The sequence below is a fragment of the Capricornis sumatraensis genome, chromosome 11, assembly GCF_032405125.1.
Source record: "Capricornis sumatraensis isolate serow.1 chromosome 11, serow.2, whole genome shotgun sequence".
Lineage (NCBI taxonomy): Eukaryota > Metazoa > Chordata > Mammalia > Artiodactyla > Bovidae > Capricornis > Capricornis sumatraensis.
Window position 1 is genome coordinate 73,783,230 of NC_091079.1, and position 21,639 is coordinate 73,804,868.

The 21,639-nt window shown below is 37.2% G+C and overlaps 1 protein-coding gene across 2 annotated transcripts; it reads right to left on the reverse strand.

The window, feature by feature from the left end:
• Window positions 1–1,513: 1,513 nt before the first annotated feature.
• EBAG9 (estrogen receptor binding site associated antigen 9) lies at window positions 1,514–21,004 on the reverse strand. Of its 2 annotated transcripts, none has more exons than XM_068983713.1 (7): window positions 20,881–21,004; window positions 15,046–15,143; window positions 12,140–12,218; window positions 11,216–11,374; window positions 9,486–9,593; window positions 7,866–7,957; window positions 1,514–3,127 (listed from the first exon to the last, which is right to left on the reverse strand). In XM_068983713.1, exons 2-7 carry the CDS (start codon window positions 15,126–15,128, stop codon window positions 3,007–3,009), a joined length of 642 nt encoding a protein of 213 aa, XP_068839814.1. In that variant the 5' UTR covers window positions 15,129–15,143; window positions 20,881–21,004; the 3' UTR covers window positions 1,514–3,006. The 2 variants fall into 2 exon arrangements, with proteins under 2 accessions (XP_068839814.1, XP_068839813.1); XM_068983712.1 differs by having other exon boundaries at window positions 20,838–20,914.
• Window positions 21,005–21,639: the final 635 nt, after the last annotated feature.

The window sequence follows — 21,639 nt, forward strand, 5'->3', positions numbered from 1 at the left end:
AAGCCAAGTAAACAGAAACTGTTATCAGCTGTTGCTATAACCTTGGAGCAGCCTTGGGTGCATTAAAGAAAATGGAAGTAAATGACACAAAGGAAAAAAGCTGTCTTTGATATGAGGGGAGAAGAACTTAAATTTAAAAAATCTGTGCAAATGGGAAAAACAAGTTACTAGCTACTAAAATAAACTCTTCATGGACCCACCATCTTCTTTACAACTTGGCAGTTAGGCACAAGGAGGCCTAGTTTGGGCCTATCTCAGCTTTCAGAGGGTGTTTCTCACGACTAAAATCATTTCTAGCTTTTTGATTTAGAAAGAGTTGTGTGACTCTTTTTTTTGAACACTTAGAGAAGCCAAAGAGTTTTAAATTTGCCTAGTTTCAATATTCCCATGTCTCAGGAAATAGGGCGGTGGGAGGAGAGGGAGAAAGGCAGTGGAAGGCTAGTTGGTGAAGCAGGCAACACACACATTTATCCACTAAATTTGCTATCGTATATGGGTGTGGTTCACACCCCTAAAACACCATAACAAATGTAATAATGAAACAGTTTGAAATATTGTGAAAATGCCGAAATGAAAAAGAAGTGAGCAAAGGCTGTTGGAAAAATGGTGCTGATAAACTTGTTCAGCACAGGGTTGCCACAAAACTTCAATTTGTTAAAAATACACCATCTGCAAAGCACAATAAAGCAAAGTATAGTAAAACAAGGTACACCTATAATGACAGAATCTCGGCTTTTTGGAACATTGTAGCTGTGGTTAGATTTATCCTGTTGTAGTAGCTTGTAGTGGTGCTGAAGATCAATCCAGACGCCAGTTTCCATAGCTACCACCTGCTTCCCAAGCACCAGTCTTCATCCAGGAATGGTCACTGCCCTGGCAAGTGCATGTCGAAAATGAGGAATTCAGATGCTGAGTACTGACTCAAAGATGCCACTAAAACAGAGCCAGGATTCAACTAGGGGATGAATCCTGAATTCTTAACTTCTACTAATAAGCTCCTAAAACTGATACTCCTTTGCTAAAATTAAGGAAACAAAAACAGAAACCATAAATTTAGAAGCTAAAGGAACCAGTTTGCTACTATAAAGGGCTTATCATATGTCTGACTTCTAATGGGACAATATACCCAGTTTAATACAGGAATCTAGTTTACACCAATAGAGGTAAAAAAATACAAGAATTCAATCTATTATTTCCATGAGAAAAATCTCTTTCTTCTTAATTAATCATACGGACTGTGATTCTATCCAGTCTTTACTTCTAAAGAAAAATTAAAAAATCAAACAGAAAAATGCCACACATGAAAATCATGACCAAAGCAGACTTCAATACTTGTCCACTCTGGGGAAGAGCAGTGAAAACTAACTGTACTAAAGGAAAATTAGCCTCTATGAACCCTCAATTCAGAGAAATCATGTAGCATTCCCATAACTAAAAATAAATAAATACAAAGGACATAAAATAATTCATTTATTATTACAAATTTGAGTCTAATTCTATTTAATTGGGAGTTCACTGGCAAAAACTCTCTAATAATCATAACTGAAAATATAGCTTGGGGCTGTAACAGTTTGCTTTTTACCAAAGTTAAATTTCAACTGATTTCACTTTGCTGTACATCTGAAACTTACACAACATTGTAAATGAACAGTACTCCAATAAAAATTTTAAGAAAATAAAAAAACAATTCCATTTGGTCTAGATGCTTAGGCTAAGAACTTAAGTAGTTTATTGTATAGTTTGTGATTTTACTATGAAATATCACTTTAATTCCAATGAATTAGCAGTATTTGGCATTTATGACATTTAAAAAACTCACAAAATGTTAATTTTGGGCAGCAACTTTTAAGAAAGTAAAAATCTTAAATTCCAAAGCCAAAGAAGGTCAGGCTGGATGTATTTTAATTGGGGAGACAAAATTAATGAGATTTTAAACTATCAAATCTACATTTTTCCCTATGAACACAGTCTATATCTATTTCCTGAAAACTATTTTGGAGCTTGTCAACATCCAAAAATAGAAGTATTATTATTCCTATCCTGGTTTAATTACTCAACGTTACCTTAGCAAACAGCATAGGTAACTTGCATTATGTCATATTATACAAAACTGATACAGAAATCATCTAAAAGCTTTGAAACAGTAGAACTGAAGGCTTTATGGATTTGTAAATTAATGGCTTTTGGCAGAGAGGAGCTAAGGTACTTAAAGATACTATAACATCTTAAAATCTACAATGACAGGGAAAAACTACAAATACTAGCTTTTAAAACTCACAAATTATAATAATGTAAAACAAATTTGCCATTTTAGCTTATTTTCAGTATGTTTATACATGCAATATAAATTACAAATAAGTAAAACATTACAACACCATCTAAAAGAAAACAATGATGTATAAAATGTTTGTGATAAATAAAATTATTGCATTTAATGTCATTTTCTTGAAAACTGAAATGACCAGATGCCTTAATGAATGCCAGTTCAAGCCAGAGCAAATATATGCCAACACCAGCTTCTGACAACAAATATAAGAAGTTAAAGCCCTGCAAGTCTGTCTGATTTAGGTTAGGTAATCATGGAAACAAACGAATATTTAAAATTATTTATTTTAACATTATGCACATTGAAGGAAAGCACTATAGACAGCAGAATTCTTTCCCATCATAGAATTATTTACACCCATTGAATTAGCTAGAAACACTAGCTTGAAGAGGTACTGATAAATTCCATTTGTAATAATTTCTCTACAACAAACAATTGTCGTACACTTGGAACACGTTGAAGAAAATATTGTCTCATAAGTCTTTTTTGTTCTCTGAGTCTCAATCACTAAGAGTTCAGGGGGCTTTGAGAGAATCCCAGTGGCCTGGCTGCCTGATGAATGCATTAAAATCAAGCAGGGTATTTGTATTCTGAAAATACTCTTGGCTCCATATAAATGCTGCTTGGGTTGCAGAGCTTGCATTTCTCCCACTGGCACTATGACATCTGAAGAACAGTTGTTATGAAAGTTTCACACCAATTTTATTTTGTTCCTTCTTCATTAGCCGCTGGGCTTCCTTTTCCATTTTCTTCCTTTGTTGTTCTGCTGCTCTCTTTTCTCTGTCTGCTATCTTCTGCTGCCTGAAAAGAAGCATATTTTTACTTTTAGAGAACACTGCTGCTGCTGCTGCTGCTAAGTCGCTTCAGTCGTGTCCAACTCTGTGCGACCCCATAGATGGCAGCCCACCAGGCTCCCCCGTCCCTGGGATTCTCCAGGCAAGAACAATGGAGTGGGTTGCCATTTCCTTCTCCAATGCATGAAAGTGAAAAGTGTAAGTGAAGTCACTTGATCATGTCCAACTCTTCGCAACCCCATGGACTGCAGCCTACCAGGCTCCTCCGTCCATGGGATTTTCCAGGCAAGAGTACTGGCGTGGGGTGTCATTGCCTTCTCTGTTAAAGGACACTACACAGGTAAAATGGCAAATAAGGTCCAGAAAGAAACAGCACTTCCCTTCAACTATCATCAAATGTAGTTTAAAAAGTCTTCATTCTTCTCACTGCTTTGAAAATTTCAAGGATTTTCAAAATAGTACTTCTTTTAATCCTTAGAACATGACTTACCAAATAAAAAAGGTATTATCTCTGTTTTAAGAATAACTAAAATGGGGCATTCAGGCTAAGTAAAACGGCCAAAGTCATAAGATTAAGTATAAGGCTAAGAACCTGTATCTCCTAACTCCTTTTCTTCAGATTATTTTCACTAAAACACTATTTGCATTGGACCACATCTCTTTTTGAGAAAAGCTTGATATTTAGGATTAAACATCCTGCTATGATAATACTTAAAAGCTTGTCAGCTGAAGGATATCAAGAACACAGATGTACAGAGCACAATGCAAAAAGAAAATGCAAAGACATACCTTCCAACTAGAAGCTAGAACTCTTAAGTTTTAACATTTAACTAGCTCTACTAACGAAGGGCTTCCCTCAGAGCTCAGTTGGTAAAGAATCCGCCTGCAATTCTGGAGACCCCAGTTCAATTCCTGGGTCGGGAAGATCCCCTGGAGAAGGGATAGGCTATGCACTCCAGTATTCTTGGGCTTCCCTTATGACTCAGCTGGTAAAGAATCTGCCTGCAATGTGGGAGACCTGGGTTTGATTCCTGGGTTGGGAAGATTCCCCTGGAGAAGGGAAAGGCTACCCACTCCAGTATTCTGGCCTAGAGAATTCCATGGACTGTATAGGCCATGGGGTCGCAAAGAGTGAGACATGACTGAGCAACTTTCACTTCACTTCCCTTATGAAGGGACAGAAGGGTGGAAATTTAATAATTACACTTAATGAAGTGCCTTCTCACAGCCCCTCCCTAACTCCACTGATACAGAACCACTAAACACTTCTATCTTTATTGATTTTTTAAATTGAACTCTAGTTGATTTACAATGTTCTGTTAATTTCTACTGTTCAGCAAAGTGATTTACTTATATATACACATAGATATATATTCTTTTTAATATTCTTTTCCATTATGGTTTATCACAGGATACTGAACGTAGTCTGTGTGCTACACAGTTTACCCATCTATAGATAATAGTTTCCATCTGCTGATCCCAAACTCCTGACCCATACCCCTACCTCCCACCCCACCCCGCACCACAAGTCTGTTCGTTACATCTGTAAGTCTGTTTCTACTTCGTAGATGGGTTCATTTGTGTCATATTTTATTTATTTTTTAAATGATTTTTTGATGTGCACCACTTTTAAAGTCTTTACTGAATTTGTTACAACACTGCTTGCTTTGAGTTTTGGTTTTTTGGCCACATCGAACCCGCATCCCTACACAGGAAGGCAAAGCATTAACCTTGGGACCACCTGGGAAGTCCCTGTGTCATAGTTTAGATTCCACATATAAGTGCTCTATCTTTATTGACTGACTTGTATGGAAAGTGGGGATAGGAGTAGGGTAATTAAATAGGAGAAAGGAGAACAGAAGTTGGTCCTGGATCTGAAGGTTTAGGGTCTGAGAAAGTAAGTCAAGAAGCATGCAAGGCTGAGGAAGGAAGCTGTCGGGCACAGGACAGGCAACACTGGGTTAGATATAGAAAAATCTAACGTGGATTACCCATACACGGGATAGCTCAAAGCTGGCTATAGTGAGTGAAAGGTATATATATAATTCTCAGTCATACTTATAAATGGGAGTAAGCAGAGGTATGGATGACCAAAATTCAACAAAGTAGAGAGACTTATTTTAGGCAACATTTTGACCATCACCACCAACTAATTAAAATTTCAAAAGAATAGTTTTAAAAAATTTACTTTTCACCAGCTCTGTTCACTTTCAAGCAAAACTGATAATACACACTAAAAACATCAAAATGTCAGTGGCAGAAAAAAGAAAAAGAATTATGAAAGGCTTGCTAGGTTACAAACAAGATAATCCAGCTCTGACCTAGTTACCAGCCAAAATATAAGCATCAACAATTAATCTTCCTGGTACCAGAGGCAACTTGGACATTACTGCTGATAAAATATATTTTTCTTGTCCAGATACATGTCTGAAATGACTAAAGTACCAGAATCTTTTTCCTTAATGATACTACTGATCATAGTACTGGGTAGTATTTAAAGTAGGAATGGGAAACAGGCTAGGTTAGAAGCCATAGATTATGGATACACTTTTAAAATTCTCAGTGTTCTCCTGGGGGTGGTAACAACATATGGAAGCCTCCAGGTGTCTTTGGCTCTACTTATGCAACTTGCAGCTTGAAGCATGTCTATTACTGACTAATAGTCTCCGCCTCCCAAGCTGTCGTTTCAAAAACGGAGTTTGCGGGTTTTTTTTTTGTCTTGTTTAGTTCAGGGTGCAAGATGACAGGGTGAAAAAGAGATGGTTTTTATACCGTGAATGTTCAGCTATGATCAGTGAACTCAAACACTCTACAGTCCTGTCATTAAGACGATTGGATTCAAAATGAATAGCCCCTTCCTTTATCCTTGTGGTTGATAAACCAATCATCACTAGAATCCCAATTCCAAAATGTTCTAAAAATACTCAGACTTCTATGATACATATCCAAGAGAAATAGAGTTTAAAAAAGTGACATCTTTTTTGACAATTCATGGAACATAAATGTTGCTGTTTACAATTTTAAAACTGTTTCCTTTATACTGAATGATTATCAAACAGGAACTAAATACTTAAAACTCTCATACCTTTATTGACTTTTATACTGTGACCTCCTTCTGTTTAAAAAAAAAAGAATGCTGAAAAAAGTACTGACAAGACCAAAAAAGTCAGTCTTAATTCACAGTCTTAACTGCACCCTCTGCTGGCTACTCAAGGTAATTACAATTTATTGGTAAACATGGGAAAGGAAAATACAAAAATGAAATCAGTTGTTTCAAGATGGTCAGATAGGGTAATTCATTTTCTATCCCAATTATAAAAACCATATTTGAAGAAAACATACTGCTATATTTTACTTTATCATCTTTAAAATGCACAAGTAATTCAGATACATTTACATAGAGTTTTTATCAGTGATAAGTCACAAACTCTCAAGGTAAATTTTCTTTTTACTCTTTGATCTAATGCAGTAGTAGCAAGAATCAAGTTTACTGTTCACAAAAACAAAGAAAAAGAACATAACTAACAAAAACAAACTTGTAAACCTCCAGAAAAAACTATCTTCTGTAGAGTTGCTAAGTCACTTCAGTCGTGTCCGACTCTGTGCAACCCCATAGATGGCAGCCCACCAGGCTCCCCCGTCCCTGGGCTTCTCCAGGCAATAATACTGGAGTGGGTTGCCATTTCCTTCTCCAATGCATGAAAGTGAAAAGTCAAAGTGAAGTCGCTCAGTCGTATCCGACTCTTAGCGACCTCATGGACTGCAGCCTACCAGGCTCCTCCGTCCATGGGATTCTCCAGGCAAGAGTACTGGAGTGGGGTGCCATTGCCTTCTCCATTCTGTAGAGTAGGCAGTATTATGCCTTATGTTATCTACCTCAGGGCTTTCAAGTACCTCAGGTGAAACACACATAGAGATGAAGAGTGCAACACAAATCATTTTCAAATAGCAGTGCTGGGGACTTCCCTGGTGGTCCAGTGGTTAAGAATCCACTGGCCAATGCAGGAGACTTGGGTTTGATCCTGGGTTGGGAAGATCCCCTGGAGAAGGAAATGGCAACACACTCCAGTGTTCTTGCTGGGAAATCTCATGGACAGAGGAGCCTGGCGGGCTGCAGTCCTTGGGGTCGCAAAGAGCTGGAGACAGCTTAGCCACTGAGCACACACGCACGGGGAGCTAAGGTCCCACATGCTGCAGGCAACTAAGCCCGAGTGCTGCAACAGAGTCCCTCCACCGCAAGGAGAGACCCCGCGTGCAGCAGCTAAGACCGGACGCAACCACAAAACACAGCGGTGCCACTCACTGTTATACTCGAATGAGCAGTGCTGGACTACGCTGGACCACGGGCAAACAAAACTAAGGTACGATCTCTGACCTAGAGAAAATGTTAATATATCATCGTGACTCACATTTCATAGCAGGACATTTCAGGAGATATATTTTGTAGGGAATGAGGTATGAAGCATATAGTACAATATGGTGTCTGTATGTAGACAATCTCCTTCTTTGTTAGTAAATTATTCTTTTGTATCTATAATGCTTTAAATTGTTGGTTTCTGTGAGGTTTTAATCATATAAAATAGCACATGTAGTCTGAAATACAAAAAAACTATCCCAGATTATCTAAGGCTCAAATGAGAAGGAAGAAAAATATAACATTTGGCAGAAGATACTTTCTTGACCGTAAATGTAACATCAACAAAACCGGTTCTACTCTGGCGGCAGTGTAAATATTACTCAAATACCTCAGAACTTCTTCAGCTTGCCAGGCCGCATCTTCTTCTTCTTCCCAAGCATTGGTGTTTTCCTGCCAGGTATCTAAGTCACCCAATTCAGGCTACAATAAAACACAATTACAACAGTCAGGAGCCATCCTTGGTGGCTTACACGGTAAAGAGTCTACCTGCAGTCTGGAGTGCAGAAGACCTGGGTTCGATCCCTGGGTCAGGAAGATCCCCCGGAAAAGGAAATGGTAACCCGCTCCAGGATTCTTGCCTGGAAAATCCCACAGACAGAAGAGCCTGGTGAGCCCCAGTCCACGGGGTCACAAAAAGTCAGACACGACTAAGCGACTAACTTCGCTTCATCCTTTTTCCACTCAGTGGTCAAGAAGAGTATATATTTTAAAGCATAACCCAGACCTCATCACTGCCCTGTGTCTTCTTCACTTTCTTATCACATCCTCTACAGGGTCAAATGACTGCCCCTGGTGTACCTGGAACTAAGGGGTTTCCTGAGACGCATGACCTTCCATATGCACGTCTTAGCAAGTCCAGCTTTCTTCCTATTTCATGTTTTAAAGGATATTCCTTTAATATACTCACTTTTCCTTTCCTTTCCTAACTTTTCCTTTCCTTTCTCCTACTTCAGTTAGGAAAAAATAAGAATAGGACATATCTTCTGTTTGTCTCTCTCTCTTGAGTAAGAAGGAGTGTGTAAGTGGGGGAAAGAGAAGAGAGAGGCTGACCGCACACTGGATTAGAGATGCTTGACTGGACTACTCTTGTGCTGGGGAGGTAAACTTGAAGAACCTACATTTCCAACCTAGTACAGTCATCTCCCTTTAAGCACAAGTGATTTTCTAGACTTTTCAATGGCACTTATTGTCTGGGTCCCAGGCAAAAGTGCCAAGTCAGGAAAAATTCACTCTTTATTGGAGTACTTTTGTATTGCGCTTCCTTTAGCTTGTCTCACTGATACCAGTAGGCGGGCCACACTGCACCATTCCCCAGGGCAGGACTCTCAGCTCACTTTTTCCTTCCACAAACCAATGAAAATGCTCATTCTGGAATGTTTAGTTAGTGACGAAATAATTAAATGCATAACTGCATAAAATAAGCTGTGCATAAAATAATCAAAACATATCAATACTTAAAAGCTGGGGATGGGTTTGGACAGTGACGTGTCTTAAAAATTTCAAAGATGAATCTGATGGCCTCCAAAGTTGAAAACATATACCTTCTTCACTACTTTTGTCCTTAAAAGTGTTGTATTTAAGTCAAATCCATTTTAAGTTAAACCACATTTTAAATGTATATATAAGTCTTTAACGTAACAATTCATAATTTACTTAAAAACTAGCTGCTATTGAGGTTAAATTTTAGTGGTAATCTCTTTAAAGGTCATAATTTTATATTTCACATTTTGTCTCCATCTTGTATGTGTGCAATGGACTCTGATCTTAGTACCTGATGTAATTTAGAGTCTCATAAAAGGACAGGACTGGCAACTGCTCTTGATCTGCTAAACCAGTTTCAAAGTCATACAAATACTATGTTCAAGTCATTTTAATTTTTTTCTTTTTCCTTAAAGAAAACAGAAATGAACAAAAAAAACTCTTGCCTAGATACAAGTAACATACTCACAGACTGATGTATGAAAGGCATATCTTGTGTAGCTGCTAGTCTACTAGAGAAGCCTGTGCTACCATCTGGGAGGCCAAAATTTAACGGTTCTCGCTTCTTAATGATGATCTGAAAGATTAATTGAAATAGAATTACAGAAACATTTTACACACCACAAAAGGAGACAAATGAATTAACTGACCAAAGCATTTTATAATTATTCAAAATATGTTCTACCTTTCTTTCATGTTCTATATTTTCTTAAAGAATCTGCCTGCAGTGCAGGAGACCTGGGTTCGATCCCTGGGTTGGGAAGATCCCCTGGAGAAGGGAAAGGCTACCCACTCCAGTATTCTGGCCTAGAGAATTCCACGGACTGTATAGTCCATGGGGTCGCAAAGAGCCGGACATGACTGAGCGCGTTCATTTTCACTCTGCTAGGATAGGGTACACTGTCCTACCAAAAGTATAACCAGTTCTCTAATCATGTGGCTACCTATGAGCACATTAACTCTTTCAAGCCAGTAGTATTAGCTTTGTACCTTAAAAGTACTTTCATTCTAATTTACTAAGGTATTACTTGTAATATACTAAGTTCCTATTAAGAGCAGCAATAGACTTTCGAAACAAAAAGCATTCATCTACTAAGAAATTCACTTAAAACTCCTTGAAAAATATACAACTTAATGCTTTTCAGCACTGAGACATTTGGACAACTCAATAAAAATGACTATGATTATAGTATGTCAATGTTATCAGCCTTGAACATCTAAAACTGACTGGAAGGTAGAAGAGGGTGAAAACCCTATTAGAGAACTGCAGAAAAAACAGTGTCTTCATTTTATAAAATATATTCATATGAAATATTTTCTATGCTTGATTGAATAAGAAATGGCACTTAAAGTAATTTTTTTGAAACAGCAGGATGACTGAGGAGGTAGACTAGAATAAGAACATTACATTATTTGAATGGGTGTAAGGATGGTATGAAATAAACCCCCATTTACCACAGTGTGAAGTTGGTAGACAATACCTATGACTGGCCTAGGAACAGCAAGATAAGAACACTGTATACAGATAAACAGAAAAAGTTTTGAGTGGCTGCTTTTAGTAGAACTGGTTTGAAGAATGATGGGGCAGAAATCTACTGCTTTTCATTATAAGCTCTTCTATATTCTTTAATTTAAAAATAAATTTTAAATCTACACGTACTATTTTGATAAAAAGAAAGAAAACTGCTCAGCCATTGTTCTTTTTCTAATAATTTTCTGCATATTGAAGTGACTGTCCACATTCAATTCAAAAGGGATAAAATAAAGCGTGAATGACTATGCAAACCCACCCCAATCACTCTGTTCTCAGAGCCCTGCATCAGTTTGATAATGTTATAAACAATGGATACTATCAGTATTATTGGTTCATAGATATCACTATACTATGAATTCTTTTAAGGCTAGAACTGTATTTTATTCAGTTTAGTCTGCACAGTAGAGACTGGAGTCTAGAATCTGACATACAGGAGGATTTCGAGGAACACTTAGAAATAATTTTAAAAGATGTGGGGCTACAATTTACCAGATCTATGGCCAGCTCACTTGAGTATATAAACTTCTCTAATATGACAAAAAACACAATTGACAGTTAGAAATAGGCTTTCTACCAAATACTAAGTATACTGTCTACTTTTAATTATAGGAGTCTGAAGAGCAGTCTAATAGTTTAATTTCCAAGGGCACACATCTTTAATGTACCTTCTGGGTTTTCCTTATAGTTGGTGTCATGTCCTTAAAATAGTCAGGCTCCAGTTGTTCTAAAGCATTTTGTTGTGTTGCCACATTCCCATTTCCTCCTTCAATCTTGACACTTGTGGGTGCATCCTCATCCCAGGAAGTCCACTCTTCCACATCTGTCTAAATTTAAATGATCAGCACTGTCAGTCAAAAATGTCATCATTCATTATAAAAATGAGCTTTCTAAAACAGTGGTTTTTTCAAAATTTTTTGACCAATGGGAAAATATACATTTTATGCCAGATAGCAAAACTAGATCAAAAGTTAAGAAAGAAACACTCTGTGAGTTAGACATTCTGTTCCAACCATTAAAATAAAAACAACCAAACAAAGCAAAAGAAAATGCTTCAAAAACTGAACTGACATTAGAACTACAGCCCACAGAAAGAGGACCGGAACTTACAATCTGTCCCTAACTAGGTTTATTGCCTGATAAAATAATAAATAATAACATTCTTTATAGGATTTAAATAAGATATAGTCCCAAACATAATATTCAAAAAAATCCATGAAATAACTTGAAATTATTCAGCAAACAAGGAATCAACAAATCTCAACTTGAATGGAAAAAGTCAAGCCACAGATATCAAACCCAAGATGATACAAATGATGTAATTATCTAAGGCTTTAAATACGTTGTTGCAAAAATGCTCCAATAAGCAACAGCAAACACTCTTAAAACCAAAGAAAAAAATAGAAAATCTCAGCAGAGAAACAGAAAATAAAGAGTAAAGTTAAAATTTTAGAATAAATAAATTTAACAGTAAAATAATAAAAATCCTGACCATGACTACCAAATTAATTTCATGACATATTAATGGTTTGCAACCCAGTTTGAAAAATATGGTTCGGGAGCACTTACTCAACATATAAAAAAAGTTTTACCTGTTTGGGAACTGATGAATAATCAACTGTAGTTGGCAAAGTTATTTGGTCTCCACTTAATTTCCGTCCTCTACCAGATCTAAAACAAAAATATGAAATAATTTATTTCAAGAAACCACCAAAACAAGCATAAGTAAAAGCACTAAAGATAGTAACTTAAGACTTATAGAGGTCTTCTGCAGCTTTAAATTATTTAATAATTAACAGTTGTTTGTTAATATATGAAAAGAAAAGCATATATTAGATATCTTTTCAATGTTTTTAAATACTGGACCAGAATATCACACTGCTTTTTGGTTTAGGATTCAGAATTAGAGTCAAACTCAGGAGGACTATAAAGCCAAAAACAAAACCAGAAACTGGTTTCCAATCACACTTCTGAGAGTTCTGTGAGTTCTGTAGGTGATGCTCTGGGCTACCTATGCTGTTTTAACCAGGGTGGCCTGGCTTTTTTTTGTTTTACATAGTTGGTTTCTGATTAAGATTACTATTAACTATTAAAAAGTTTGAAAATCACTGGGTTGAATTGTAAACTGTACCCAGTAACTTTCAAGGATTAGTGAAGTACTACACTAAACAAGATAGGTCTTGTCATAGAGTTGTTAAGAGCATGGGCAATGGAATCCGTGTATACCATGGTTTTCAATGTTACTTCTATTAATTATGAATCTAGTTACAACTACCTATGTCTGAGCCTCAGTATCCTCATCTGTAAAAGGCAGGTATTCAAACCGACCTTTGCAAGGTTGTTGTGAGGATTTAACTGACATATTTAAAATAGTCAGACACGAGACTGTGCCTACTTTTTTGACATTAAAAAATGATAGCTATTATAAATGATTAGTCACTTGCTTCATGTCAAATAATCTATGAAACACCTGCTTAGAGCTAGTTGATAAAGTCAGCTAAGTTTAGAAATCCTATTTTATTTGTTTAAAGGATGCATAAAAAAGTATTATAGTCTACTTTCTATATTTATGATGTAAACCTGTATTTCAGAGCACATGATCTAGGTTCCTTCTGACAATTAAGAAAAGCTTATTCTAACAAAGGGTCAGTTTTCTTTAAAATTGAACATACAACCAATCCTAAATATGCTTACACTAACAAGAGAAATTTATAGTGATAATGCATGTCTATGTGCTCAGTCATGTCTGACTCTTTGTATCCCCAGGGACTGTAGCCCGCCAGGCTCCACTGTCCATGGAATTTTCCAGGCAAGAATAATGGAACAGGTTGCCATTTCCTACTCCAGGGATCTTCCCCACCTAGGGATGGAACCCACATCTCCTGCATTGCAGGTGGATTCTTTACCACTGAGATACCAGGGAAACCCATATAGATGATAGAAATTTGCAATATCTTATATTAAAAGTAACCTATATTCAACAAAAATTTTTTGAAATAACAGATGCAAAGAGAAAAACACCTAGAATTTATCACCACAGTTAAAACAACTTATTTCTTTCAACTTCTAGCCTCCTGGCATTAATACCCATTCTCATCCTGCTTTAACCTAGTTATTTTCTGGTCATGCTACTTCTAACAATAAATTCTATGCCACTTAATCCTCAGAGTTTTAGTAGTTATAAAATGGCCCTTTAGTCAGAGAATACATTTCCTACCTCCCTGGCAGCTAGGTGCCTAAGCTCTGGATAGTAGGCTGTGAACAGAATTATGTGTACTTTCTAAATCATATCCACTAAAAAAGAGAGCTGACTACCCTCCATTTCCTCTCTCTCCAACTCTTACTCTGTAGGTGCTTTTTTCCCAGTACTCTAGGCCAAAAGAAATACCTAACAGTTCCACTGATTAAGTACGTAGGCCCAAACAATACTTATGTATGTCCTATCTGCTTAGTAGCCATTAGGAAAAAACACATATGAAATTAAAGAAAAAACATTTTCATTTCATTCTTTAATAACTACAATTACTTACTAATAGAATGTGTGTACCTGTTGGCTACTGTATAGCTTCTCAAGCCTTGGAATCAGACTGGATTCTGTCAGCTTCACTTTCTGTTCTATGTTAATTCTGATTTAGTGCTTGCCCTTAATTACAACCTAAAATCCTAGCTTTGTAAAGATAGGTCACTCCAAATACAAGTAAACAAAAACTTATCTCAAATATTTAAGAACATCATCAAAAGTAATACTGCAGGATCTAATGTTACAAACGTGAACTACCTTGAGCCAACAGATTGTATAATGTTCAATAGACATTATCACATTCAGCATGTTTTATTAGAAATTTAGAGTATCCTTCGGTACCCCTGTGAGTGTAATGCGAGCCCTGAAGTGCCCTGGCATACCATTCAGGAACTGTATCTCTTGGGTACAGTAGAATGACAAAATAGAAGGAATTCAAGTCTCTGAATGACTTACTGAAGCAGAAGGACTTACCTAGCCTGGACTCCCTGTACATTCTGGAATATTATTTAAAAGATCAAAAAAAAGAAAATCTATTTTCTTTGGAGTTTTTCTGTTAAACTTTTTCCAATATAAGCATAACACTCAAAATGTACTATGTCAAGAAATACCTATGCTTAATTCCACCTAATCATCTTAAAAATATCCTGATAATAAAACAATTATGTACATAAAAATTTCATGATGATTTTAACATGAAAGTTGGTTTGCTTATCTCTGAAATTCTATAGTATAGCATGCTATTTTAATGGAAGATGTAAGAATCTGATGAAAAGACCTGAACTTCTACTTTTTAGATCTGAAAAAAACATATAAAAATCTGAGAAAATATTTTTTAAAATACTAGAGATTAATGCATGAATACTGCAATCAAGATACTTAGCATAAATATAATATGCCCTGCCTTTTTGAAGTTATGAAGGTATCCAAAATTAGCAAGCAGGTAACCAGATCAATCTGAACATAAAATTTCTTTACCTGCATATTAACCTCTTTAGGAATGAGAATACTGTTGCTAGGCAAGTACAAACTTTAAATAACCGAAACTGTGTGATAGCCATGATGGAAAGCAAAACCTGTGGGGAAAAGCACAAAAATAAATGCATTAAGGTGATTTCATAAGCTATATTTATGTTCTGAAGTCAAATTGAAAAGTCCTATTTTGAACTGTAAAAATCAGACACATTTTTACTTTCCTTTAGACAGCACAAATAAAACACAGTAAATTCAAAAATTAAAATGTAAATCATATTGACAAGAAAGTTTTGAAGAGTTTTCAACAGTTGAGAGGAAAAAAACCTTTTCAAAATATTCTCAGAGTGGTTTTCTAAGTTGTACATAAATATTTATTTATAATTTATTTATAATTTGTTTTCTAGTAAAAAATCAGAGTATGAAACAGAATGTACTGGGTCTTCCTTATCTTTTGAAATTTGAATCATATGAACATAGTAATACTATTCAAAATATTTTTAAACTTTCAACTTCTAGATACATTTCATTATACCCATTTTATACGTGAGGAAATTAAGAGAGGTCAAATAACTTAAAAGCACACAGTTAACAAGTTAGAACTACAGATATCTAGTCCAGTGGCCCACACATATTTAAAGAATACTGAAAAATGGGCCCACCACCAGCAAATCTATTAAATCATATTCTCTGAGGGGTAAAGTCCAGTTACAGTCAAATACTCAACAGAAAAGCAAAAGAAGGTTAAAATATTTCAATGTCAGAGAGCAGATTTTTAGGGAAAATACCATTAGCAGGCATAAAAATGCTCATTTCATAATGATAAAGGGGTCAGTTAATCAAAAGTACATAACAATCCAAAACATATGTCCCTAACAACAAATTATGCCAATATCAGAAAAGAGAGGTGACATTACCAGAGTCTGCAAATATGAAGAGGATATTGAGAAAATACAACTTTATGCCTGTATTTGACAAGATGAAATCGACAAATTCTTTGAAAGAAACAAGTTATGAAAGCACAGCAAGAAGAAAGAGATAACTTGAAAATCTCTAAATTTATTAAAGATACTGAATTTATACTTAAAAATCCCCTAAGCCCAGATGGTTTCATGATTGAATTCTCTCAAATACTTAAGAAGTAGTGCCAATTCTATACAAACTGCCAGAAAACTGAAGGGAAGGGATTATTTATTAATTCACTCTTTGAGGCTAGCATTACACTGATACTAATCTAGACCAAAGACATTACCAGAAAAGAAAACTGAAGACCAATATCTTATGAACACAGACGCAAAACTCCTTAAAAACTCACAACCAACTAGAAATAGAAGGGAACTTTCTCAACCTGACCAAGGACACCTATGAAAAGCCTATAGGAACTTGAGACTTAACAGTGAAAAACTGGCTACTTCCCACCAGCACATCTGTTTTTGCCATTTCTGCTCAACGCTGTATGGACAGTGCAATCGAGCAAGAAAATAAAATAAAAGGCATTCAGATTGGAAAGGAAGAAGTAAAACCGTATCTATACTCTATGTAGAAAATTCAATGGAATCTATAATCAACAGTATTTTTATATGGTAGCAACAACAAACAATCACAAACTAAAATTTTAAGAAATTTTTAAGAGTACAAAAAATATGAAGTATTTAGGGACAAATCTAATGAAAAACATATATATTGGAAACTATAAAATATTGCTGAGAGAAATTTAAAGACCCTTATTAATTTTTAAAAAGATCTTTCAGGACTCAAAGACGTGATACTATTAAGATAGCAAATCACTCTAAATTGAACTACAGAGTCAATGAAATCCCCATCAAAATCTCGAGAGGCTTTTTCCTCTAAAATTCGATAAGCTAATTCTAAAATTCATACAGAAATATAAAGGATCTATAATGGTCAAACAATGTTGAAAAAGATCAAAGCAGATGGGCTAATACTACCTGATTCCAAGATGTGTTATAAAGCTGCAGGCTTCCCTGGTGGCTGAGAGGTTAAAGCCTCTGCCGCACTGCAGTCTGCCCGCAGTGCAGGAGACCCAGGTTTGATCCCTGGGTCGGGAAGATCCCCTGGAGAAGGAAATGGCAACCCACTCCAGTACTCTTGCCTGGAGAATCCCATGGATGGAGGAGCCTGGTAGGCTACAGTCCACGGGGTCGCAAAGAGTCGGACACGACTAAGCAACTTCACTCACTAATCAAAATGGAATAGTACTGGAGTTGACTGATAAACAGATGGATAAACAGATCAATGGAACAAATGGAAGGTAGAGAAATAGGCCCATAAAATATGAAGAACTGAAATTTATGAAGATGTAAAATCCATTCAGTGAAGAAAAGAGTTTTTTTGACAAAAAGTAATGGAAAAACTGGATATCCATATGCAAAAAAAAAAAAAAAAAGCCACCAAAACCCAAAGAACTATAATCCATATTTCATGCCATTTACAAAAAATACTCAAAATGGGTCGCAGATGTAAATGTAAAACCTAAAATTACAAAAGTGCTAGAGAAACAAAATTGGACAAAATCTTTGTGACCTGGGTTAGGAAAAGATTTTTTTAGATAATGACACCAAAAATACAACCCATTAAAAGAAAAAGGATACACAGGGCTTCATCAAAATTAAAAATTTATATAATTCAAAGACACTGTTAAAGGAATATAAAGACAAGCCACAGACTAGGAGAAAACTTTTGCAAAGCATATATCTGATAAAGGACTTGTATACAGAATATACAAGGCTCTCCCAAAATGCAGTAAGAAAACCTAATTTTAAAAAATGGGTGAAAGCTGTGCATAGGCACTTCACCAAAGAAGATACACAATAGTAAATAAGTACATGACACAATGGTCAAGTCATTAATTTCTGGAGCTGGTTTACTAATTGAGAGGATGAAATGAACAGTTACTCTAAAGAAACTGAACAACAAAAAAAATTAAAAATCCCACTGTTCAAGTAACTTATTTCTGTCAAAAACATCTCCAAACAGTGGTTTACTAGTGATAAACCACCCAACAGTGGTTCAAAAAAGGCAACAACTTTGACTCCTTCTTTGTCTTATCCCCTTATGTGCCAACTACAAAAAAGACTTGATCCTGTTTCCTAATACTGCCCATATTCTTCCCTATTTCCACTGACGTCTCCCTAGCATAAGCCTTTATTACTTATTGTCGAACTACTGCAAAGTTTTAATTCCAGTATTTTTCTCTTACTGTACCTATATTTTCCATTTTGTACCTTAGTTATTTCTATATACTGTATTCATCCAGCACAATCATTCCTGTGAGGATCTTGTTCATGTTACCTTGCCAGTTACTGTTTGCAAAGTAAGACCTGGAAGAAAGATTCGATTGCTTCCATACAAGTAGAATGATCTGAACAATTAAGATGATGAATACAGCTTCATTTTAAGGCCGATTTGTCAAGGATTAAACTCAACCAAAAGAAAGCAAACTTCCTAAATGAAGATTTAGAATTGACAGAAAAAAATACAAACAACAAAAAAAGATAGCTAGGAAAGCAACTGCAGAGCATGTGGCACTAGGGGGAAAAGGGGAAAGAGTGGAGGACACCCTCTATCAGGATGTTTGAAGGAAGATGTTTAATATTTAAGGACTGGAGCAAAGAGTCAGTCTCAGGGTTTATATGAATGAAGATTTGAGAATAAGTTTCATGTGGAGTTTTGGTAACAACGGGCATCACCCTGCCATAAATATTGCTATGTGTCATTGTTCAATAAGTATTTCTCAATGTGAATGACTAATGATGCCTACAAATAAAATCTGAAGTTTTGTTTCAACAGTAAATTGTCAAGTGGGACTATTACTGACACCAGAACAGAATTCTCTCCCTAGCAATTAAAAATATCTTCATTTTATGGAAAATTTGCTTTTACGATTAATAAAAGAGAAAAACTAATATTCACTAATCAGCTACTATGTGCCAAGCACTAGGTATTCTCTCAACCCATAAAGCCATTTTATGAGATAGATATTATTGTTCTCTTTTCATAGAACTGAAGCACAAAGAGTAAGCTTATGTTTTCACACCGATGATCTAGATTCAAACCTAGGTCTATTTAATTCAAAAACCAAGAATACCTCACTAACAATAAACTATCTTAGCAAATCAATGATGGTGTTATAATTTTCAAGATAAATTTTCTGACCAATTGCAACTGAAATTCCGGGGAAATGCAATCAAGTTAACCACATCAAGCAACATTTTTGGTTTTTATCAATTACACTGATTTGAAGGCAGGAATATTCTTTGGGACCTGTGTTTACTTAGTGTTACAATCCAGTTCAAGTATCTACTCTGTAACAGATACTACTACCCTGGATGATAGGAAATACTACTGACCCAGTATACAGAAATGCTGTTTGTTGCTCAAGCGTCAAAAGCTAGTGACAATGCAAGGGTCTGGGAAGGCAGAGCCCCATCAGTCTTGCTCAGTTTGGTTATTTCTAGGCCTCAGCCAATGTCAAGCACATAGTGAAAGTGAAAGTGAAGTCGCTCAGTCGTTTCCGACCCTTTGCGACCCCTTGGACTGTAGCCCACCAGGCTCCTCAGTCCATGGGATTCTCCAGGCAAGAATACTGGAGTGGGTTGCCATTTCCTTCTCCAGGGGATCTTCCCGACCCAGGGATCGAACCTCGGTCTCCTGCATTGCAGGCAGACGCTTTAACCTCTGAGCCACCAGGGAAGCCTGGTGAATACATGGTAGGTATTAAAATATTTGCTGAAGGAAGGGAAATTATCATTCCTTGAGCACTCAATATAGTTCGAGACAATCTATTTTGTTCCTATAGCCTCAAGGGAATCCTAAGGACAAACGAGGTGAGTTTCACTATTCCCATTTAACAGATGAGGCTCAACTACTAGTGAAACTCACATTCACTCACCCAGAAGAGACTGACCCCAAAGCCAAGGTTCTTCCCACACCACATCCAATTTAAGAGGCCTCTTTGACTCTAAATGCCTCAGTTGATTTTTGAAAGGCTCTCTAGATTACTAATTTGAGAAGTACACATCTTAGGCTACCTGCATTTTGACTGCTTCTAACTACTTACTAGGACTGAGAAATGCTAATACAATTGTAAATTTAAGATTTCCTTAAAAATTAGTAAAAAAAATACAAAAACCTGAGATAAAGCAGAAATAAGCATCAAGGACAAACAACCTCTCTAGGAAATCAATAGCAATGACAGCTTGGCTATGTCAAGTGAAAAAGATTCACCTACAATTTTAAAAAAGAATCCTGAGTTAGAATCTGAAAGATTAAATGTACCTTTCCTCCCTGTAATTCCATGTAAACTGCTTTTCTGTAGTCACTATATCATACTATGTCATAAATCGTTAAATAAGCCAAGCCAAAATCTCTGTTGGTACACACTAAACACGTCATTAATTGCCGAATTTCTAAAACGATAGTTCTGAATTTTCCTAATACCAAAACTTGATACTCCATATGATCTACTACAGTACAGAAATCCTTAAATTAAGTCTGTAACTCTCTAAAGTAGGTTACGGTATATCGCAAGGCTCCAAAAATAAAACCACCTGACCTCACTCAAATTTGAAAAACCAAAGTTCAGCAGCGGCAAGAGAAAGGGAACAAGAAGTAGAATGTGAGAGCAGGTGGTAAAGTTCAACACCGGACCGCCTCTGGCAACTCAAAGCCAGACCCTCGAACACCACCGAGGCTCTTACAAAGGCAGAGCAAAGTCTCCTGAAAGGCTCAAAAGGAACGAGTTTCAAAACTAAAATGCTTAACTTCAGATTACCCACCTGAAATTAACTGATGGAAAAAAAAAAAAGAAAGAAATCATACCCACTGTACAGACGCAAAAATCGACAGAAGCGTTTTCAGGTTACACAATCCGACACCATACGTAAGGCGTTCGGTGAAACGCTCTCAATTGCTCCAAGTGGGTGCCCAGTGGGCTGGGAGTTGGATTTTGGAAAAATCTGTCTGGGAAGGAGCAAGGCCTGTAGAGGAAGGGCAGAAAGAAGGGGCAAATTTCCCCTTGGGGGGCAGATCTGGGGAGAGGGGAGACTCTGGGCCGGGGCCCCGCCAGCCGCTCTCCCACGCGGGAGAAGCATGGTGAGGGCTGCTTGACCGGGGCCCGCTCTGGGTCGCAGGTCCCTCACCCCAGAGGTCACCCTAACCCGGAAACAGTATCCTAGAGTGGCAGTCGGCCTGGGTTCGGGGGAAGACCGGGTGAAAGAAAAGGAAGGTGGGAGGGCGGGAAGTGCGGGGCAGAGAGGAGAGCTAACCCGAGGAGAGCAGAGGACAACCCCGCCCCCCTCCTCAAGACCCGGGTCCCGATCTGGATGGGGGTGGGGGAGGGAAGCCCCTCGAGGGCGCACGAGCCGCACACACTCACCTGCCCCTCCCCCTCCCCGCCCGCCCGGCGGAGGCTCCGAGCTGCCGCGAGCCGCGCGCACACACAAGGCGCGCGCACGCGCGCTGCCGGTCGCTTCCTCGAGCTCGCGCTCCGCCGGTTCAGTCCCAGCCCCGCTCATTCAAAGCTGGGCGCGCGCTCTAAGCCGCCACTGCCTCCGCGCAGCTGCCATAGCCGCCCCTGCT